Source organism: Helianthus annuus, chromosome 5, assembly GCF_002127325.2.
Source record: "Helianthus annuus cultivar XRQ/B chromosome 5, HanXRQr2.0-SUNRISE, whole genome shotgun sequence".
NCBI classification, from domain to species: domain Eukaryota; kingdom Viridiplantae; phylum Streptophyta; class Magnoliopsida; order Asterales; family Asteraceae; genus Helianthus; species Helianthus annuus.
In genome coordinates, this window is record NC_035437.2 from 96,141,157 (window position 1) to 96,148,728 (window position 7,572).

The following is a 7,572-nucleotide window of genomic DNA, read 5'->3' on the forward strand; positions in this document are numbered from 1 at the left end:
ACATAACCCTTAGAAGTGTCTTTCACATAGACACATTTGTCGCATTCATTTATTTTGAAACCACTGTTAAGCATAACTTGGTCAAATTTTTGATGCCATTGTTTTGGAGCTTGCTTCAAGCCATATAATGACTTGACGAGTTTACACACTTTGCCCTCTTGGCCAGGAGCAGAAAAACCCTCTGGTTGCTCCATGTAAATCTCTTCCTCTAATTCCCCATTGAGAAATGCAGTTTTTACATCCATTTGATGTATTTCCAAATTTCTCAAAGCTGCAATTGCAAGCACAAATCTAATTGAGGTTATTCTGGTCACAGGCGAGTATGTGTCAAAATAGTCAAGACCTTCCTTTTGTCTAAACCCTTTGATCACAAGCCTTGCCTTGTATTTGTCGACAGAGCCATCAGCTTTCATCTTTTTCTTGAATATCCATCGATATCCAAGTGGCTTGCACCCTGGTGGAAGATCTACTAGCTCCCAAGTATGATTCTGCAAGATAGAATCAATTTCACTCTTGATGGCTTCTTTCCATTGAGGTCCATCTGAAGAGGTAACTGCTTCTCGATAGGTTTGAGGCTCACTCTCAACCATGAATGTAAGAAAGTCAGGCCCAAAGGATTTCTCAGTCCTTTGCCTTTTACTTCTTCTTGGCTCACCCTCTTCAACCTCTAATTGTTCTTGAGTTTCCTCTCGAACAGTCTCATCAACCATTGTTGATGAACTTGCATGATTGGTTGTTGAAGAACTCGCACGAGTTTGTACTAACATTGGAAACTCTTCTTCAAAGTATGTCACATTTCCTGGCCTTGTCTCTATGATGGAGTCCTTGTGCACATCAGGATTCTTGGATTCATATACAAGAAAACGATGTGAGGTACCATTGTTGGCATATCCAATGAAAATACAATCAACAGTTTTTGGCCCTATTCTAAGTGCCTTGGGGGGTGTAACAATCACCTTAGCCAGGCACCCCCACACTTTCAAGTATTTATAGGATGATTTCTGTCCCCACCACAACTCATGAGGTGTTATGTCCTTATTCTTGAAAGGTATTTTATTTAACAAAAAATTAGCCGACAAAATGGCCTCCCCCCACATGTCCTGGCTCATCCCAGAACTTATCAACATGGCATTCATCATTTCTTTTAGTGTACGATTCTTTCGCTCCGCGATGCCATTTGATTGGGGTGTATATGGAGGGGTACATTCGTGTATTATGCCACTTTTTGCACATAATTCCCCAAATGGTGAAACATATTCACCTCCTCTATCACTTCTCACACGTTTTATTTTCTTGTTGAGTTGATTCTCAACTTCAGCTTTATACAAGATAAACTTGTCAATTGCTTCATCCTTACTCTTAAGTAAGTAAACATAACAATATCTTGTATTGTCATCGATAAAGGTAATAAAATATTTATTACCACCTCTGGTGGGAATTGATTTTAAGTCACACACATCAGTGTGAATCAGATCAAGGGGTTCAGTTATTCTTTCAACTGATTTGAAGGATGATCTTGTTTGTTTGGCTTCAACACAAGTTTTACATTTTGTTTTAGAGTCAATAGCAAAGGTTGGTATGTAATCTAATTTAATTAAACGACGCATCGAATTAAAATTTACATGACCAAGACGTCCATGCCAAACATTAGGAGACTCAACCAAGTAAGCAGAAGTACTAGCACTTTTATTCATGTTTTTCTTAACAGCCATTACATTTAGTTTAAACATGCCATTTTGGGCATAGCTCTTACCAACAAACATACCCCGCTTAGTCAAAACAAACTTATCACTCTCAAAAACCAAACGAAAACCATGCTTATTAAGCATCCAACCCGACACAAGACTCTTGCGCAGGTCTGGAACATAAAGCACATTCTTCAAAGTGAGCTCTTTCCCAGAAGTCCACTTCAAGATCACATCACCTTCTCCCTTGATATCAGCTGTGGCAGCATTTCCCATGTACAACTTTTCACCTGCCACCTCTTTAAACGTATTAAAGAGGGTCCTGTCTGGGCATACATGGCGGGTTGCCCCAGTATCAACCCACCACCCTTTTGGCTCGTTACCCACCAAATTTACCTCCTCCGCCATGGCAGTGAGGTCTGAAATCATGGCCACTAATGGCATACCATCATCATCAACCATAAGAGCCGCGTCACGTTTAGGCTCTTTGCATTGGTCAGCACGGTGACCAGTTTGACCACAGTTGTAACATTTCCCTTTAAAGGGACCAGCCTTCTTCTTCACACCACCTTTCTTTGGCCCAAGGTCAACACCTTTGTTCTTCCCTTTTCCATTGAACTTGTGGCCTTTGTTACCCTTGTGACCCCTTGAGGATTGACCATGTTCCACAAGGTTCGCTTTTGCAGAAGCTTCAACTTGACCTCCTTTGTGTGCTATTCTGTTGTCTTCTTCAATACGAAGACGAACCACAAGGTCTTCGATAGTCATTTCCTTTCGCTTATGCTTAAGGTAATTCTTGAAGTCCACCCAACTAGGAGGCAATTTTTCAACAATTGCTGCCACTTGGAATGTTTCACTCAGATTCATCCCTTCTGACAGAATATCACTAAGAATAATCTGCAGTTCTTGGACTTGACTCATCACTGTTTTTGAATCAATCATTTTATAGTCCAAAAACCTAGCCACAACATACTTTTTAGTACCCGCATCCTCAGTCTTGTATTTCCGTTCCAATGACTCCCATAACTCTTTGGCAGTTGGAACCTTGAGATACACGTTATACAAGGCGTCTGATAGGCCATTCAACACATAGTTGCGGCATAGGTACTCAGAGTGTTTCCAAGCATCAACAGCATTCACAGATTGGACATCAGATGTCCCTTCTGCGAGAACAGGAGGAGACTCTGTCAAAAACCTCGCAAGGTTTAGAGTGGTCAGATAGAACAACATCTTTTGTTGCCATCTCTTAAAATTCAAACCAGTAAACTTCTCTGGTTTTTCAGCATGGTTAGCAACTGCTTGAGCCGCTTGGGTACCAACTAATGGTCCCATGGTAGTGGATGTGGATCCAACGGTGGTTGATGTGGTTGCTGCGACAGTAGCCATTTCTGAAACAAGAATATAAATTCAATCAGTTTATAGCAGAAACAGATTGGTTTACAGAAAACCAATACACACTACAAAAGTTTGCTAATGAACAAAACAAACTATTTATAAAAAATTTTTAAAACAGTGAACGGGTTTTAAAATTCTGTTTTAAGCTTGTAGGAGACCGTTCACAAAATAAATAAAATAACAAATTTTATTAATAAACATTCAGATTACAATACATAAAGAAGAACAGAAGTAAACTGAAAGAATTACAATACAAGAAATTTAAATTAAACTAAGAACAAATTACAAGGAAAAATAAGGAATAAAACGAAAACCAATGGTGACTGAGGCACGTGAAGATCACGCTTCCCTTAAAACAGATTTCGGGCCACCCAGGTGAACCCGTCTGTTTCCCAGGGTACAACAGCCTAAGCAGATTGTACTGCCGGGATTAGCCTAGCACCTGAAACAATACCTGAAACAAGAGTGCGTAGAGATCCAAAATTCGGAAATTCGTTAGTGTTTGTTGTATGAACCATACGAGTTTCAGACTCTCGTGTATCTAAAACAAGGCACCAAGCTTTGTATATAACCACCCACTAGAATTCGAAAAATGATCAGTTTTTTATTGAATACCAAATTCAATAAGAATAAATTCTAAAACTTAATCATTTTTCAGTTATGAACTTGAATAGTCTATATTGAATAGTCTATGCGAGCGTGCGAAGTGCAAAGTGCGCCATCAAAGCGCCACATTGCGCCCATCGCCCTCGTCCCGGTCCCGGTCCCGTGCCCGTGCCCGGGCGCGGGTCGGGTGCTTCGCACCCTCCTGGCTACCACTGGGTGTGAGTTGTCATACAAGAATACATTCGTGTAGAGAATTCTAATTATAAATTCACAAAAGATTTATCTCTCCACCCATGTGGGACAAGCTCAATTTCCCACATGTTTATGGTTCCAACACACAAACTTAATGCACAAGATCTCTCATTTATCTTGGCTTAATTATTAAATAATCATTATATTAACAATTAATATAATATTATTTATAAAATTTCCAACAGACGTGTCAACTCCGAAGCCGCAACAGCTCATCGGGAGGGACAAAGAAAAAAACGACATCATCTTTAAAAGATCAATCACCCGAAGAATTGAGATTAGATAAGTTAATGAGTAACTTTTCCACATTTCACAAATTATAAGCGGAGAAGCTTCGGATGAAGCAACAAGAAAAGCAAGAAGCAACCGAGCGGGAAATGGAGAGGCTTCAATCGGAAAGAGAATGGGATTTTCCATCACACCCCCTCACATCCTTTCCTCCATCACGCGTGAATTTTTTCACGGGATTAATGTTTCACTCGTGATATTTGATGGGTGGCGGTGGAAATTGAACAAGTTCCACGCGTTGTTATTTTCCATCACGTACCAAATTAGCACCACCCCGCCTCCCCTTAGAAGAATTCGAAATCATAATTACTGACATCGACAAATGTCCGCCTTGAAAGAGGAAATGGCGGCAAATATGAAGGAGAAAATTGCACCTAATGGGGTCTTTAGTTTTTTTATGTAATATATTGCGTTGAGGTGACAATGCGTCCAAGGATGTAGGTAGCTGTGATTGAGAACAAAGGACTATTCTATTGTAAGCTTTTGTAGTCATGAGCAGGTTGAAGTATAATTGAGTTTAATGTGTTTTGATGATAATTGTGTAGTTAGTAGAACCCATTCAGCCTTGCATAAAGGGCTGTAAACGAACTGAACGAAGACAAACGAGGCTATGTTTGTGTTCGTTCTTTAAACAAATGCAGATGTTCGTGAATACAAGTCGAACATAAGTTTATGTTCGTGTTCGTTTGTTAAGAAATTTTAGTTGTTCGTGAAAAGTTTGTTAACACCGGTCACGAACCCATACAAACGCAAACGAGCACAAACGAACACTTGAAACTAAAAAAAAAAACCAATAACCTTAAACCTCCGACAAAAGTAGTCAAATACAACCAATAAATTATAAATTAAGTTCAAGACACAAGAAGTTTACTACAAGTACCATATGATAAATCAAGTTTAACTAACTTAAAAACATAATTATCTAAAGTTAGTTGGACATATCCTTGTTTTAGTGTCCAACTTCTTCATAGTTTAGATAAGGGTTTACATTTTACGATTTTTAATATAATTATCAACCGACGTTTAGGTGGAAAGTAAAACTTAAAAGGGAAAGTGAAATATTATAAAAAATTAAAACTATTAACAAACTAACATAAACAAACGAACACGAATGAACGTAAACGAACATATTACTAACGTAGTTGAACAATTGAACATGCTATCTTGTTCGTATTTGTTTGTTAACTAAACGAACTAACATGAACGGACTTTCCACCAAACAGTTTACAAACTGTTCGCTAAATCTTTAGTTCATTTACAACCCTAAGCATTGCTGATACATTTTAGCACTAGTACCAGGTTAATGAAGTTTGAACGTGACGTTGGCGGCTCCCTTGCGTAGGATGAATATTACCTGACATATCTTTAGACATTGGCATTTTTGTGTTTTGGTTGTGACGTATGGGTTATTTTGATGTTTTGACAATTTATATTTATAAGATTCACGTTGAGTTTTGATTATGTTTTGGTCTAGAGCTATGTATATCTACCAACTTCTTGGGTTTTCTAGGTCTTGGCGCCCTACAAATTTGCAAAAAAAAATATTTTAATTGCGAAAAAAACAATTACTGGCAAGAAGAAATTAAAATTTGTGCAAAAATTTTAATAAATTATCAAAAATTTTATAAAATTGCGGAAGATACTTAGGTGATGGTAAAGTTTTTAATGATAGAAAGTAATAATTGGCTCACACTAAAAATCATTGACGAACTTCTGAGGTCATATGATAATGAAATACTCACGTCAGGGTTTTATGGGGCAAAAATTGTAATATAGGGAGTCTAATGGCAATCTGGACAACCACATGGTGACAAATTGCACTTTACTCTATGATAAAATTTCAACTTTAGCGATTGGTTCATCACAAATAAAATGCCCAAACGGGTCAAAATATATCAAAAAACTGTAATGTGTCAAAATAAACCATAATACCTGTACGTAGGTTAAAATACACCAAAAAAACGCACTATACGGGATTAGAACATAAATAAACTTGACTAACTTAATTGAAATAAAATATTTTGATTGAAACAGTTTTAAAACTTAATTAGTATTGTGAGAAATATTCACTAAACACTTACTACACTTTAAAAGACCATATTGAACCCTAGCTCAAGCAATCCCTTCCTTGCTTTCTTTTTCCCCTTTAAATAAAGGTTTTAATTAGAGAATCAAATACTTGAAGTGATACCAACGAAAGGCATTTCCCATCTTTTTAAAATTCCAATTTCATTTGTATTTAAGTATCAACCCACAACCAAACTACCATCACTAATATTGTCTCTGGTTTCTTAAACAACTAAGCTTGTAACAAGAAACAATCAATCATGCCGACTCTTGACTCGGGCGAGAAGCAACAAAAGAACCTACTTGATCGCGAAATTCGCAGTATGATGTCTATCCTCACCAACCGTCTTGCTCATCTCCATAAGAAGCCGACGGAGGGAGGAAGCGCAAGCAACATGCTTGACAATGAACATGATCACGATGATGATCATGGCAGTTTTTCGGTCATAACTATGGCTGGAAACAACGAGGGTGCCACAATGACTGGCCAGATGGATATGGCGGACCGTAAATCTGGTATGAAAGAGGATAATGACCAAGTGAAGGCCCCATTGACAACCTTATTGAACAGCAACTTTCAGGGTGTCAATAATTCCATTATGGTTGGAGGTAGTTACTCTGCCAATGATCCTGGTATTCATTTGGATGTTGAGGACCATTATGAGCAACGTCCACCTCACCCTAGAAAGGGGCAGAAAGGCAAGAAGAAGGCTCATTTTGAATCCTCTAAAAGCGATGATTCTAGTTGAGGTGCATGTGTCTTAGCTAAACAAAAACACATAATATACACATATATATGCATGCTACTTCTTGAGTGTTTTGTTCATCTATGTATTGAATTATGATTGCAAGATGCTACTATATATGTAATCTTCGTTTGTAAAATAAGTTATCTTTTTTTTTTAAATAATGAAAGGGTGATTTAATGATCGTTTGTAAATAAGTTATCTTTCTTTTTAAATAATGAAAGGGTGATTTAATCTTACATCGTACTTTTGTAATTCCATTTTCCAGATAACATCAGAAGTTGTCACATTAGGCCATGCGGTTTTTACGTTTCTTAACTATACGTAGGCGTCATGTAACCTACTTTACCCTCCCCCCCCCCCCCCCTCTCTATCTCTCCTAGTTAACTCTTAACACATAAAGCTTTCAATGCCCTTTAACACCCCCTAGGAGCGGTATGACGGGCGTTAACGAATGCCAACTAGGATTAACTCCTATGGGCGTTAGAGTATACCAGACGATCTTAGCTCCAACGGCTGAGATGACTAAGATT

General features: G+C 38.0%; 1 protein-coding gene across 1 annotated transcript; it reads left to right on the top strand.

Moving 5' to 3' along the window:
- Window positions 1-6,486: 6,486 nt before the first annotated feature.
- LOC110940819 lies at window positions 6,487-7,233 on the top strand. The gene has a single exon (XM_022182391.2). The coding sequence runs from the start codon at window positions 6,554-6,556 to the stop codon at window positions 7,040-7,042; it is 489 nt and encodes a 162-aa protein (XP_022038083.1). The 5' UTR covers window positions 6,487-6,553; the 3' UTR covers window positions 7,043-7,233.
- The last annotated feature ends 339 nt before the right edge of the window (window positions 7,234-7,572 follow it).

Excerpts from the sequence above, each read along its gene's own strand:
- LOC110940819 (XM_022182391.2), top strand. The coding sequence starts at position 6,554 with ATGCCGACTCTTGACTCGGGCGAGAAGCAACAAAAGAACCTACTTGAT.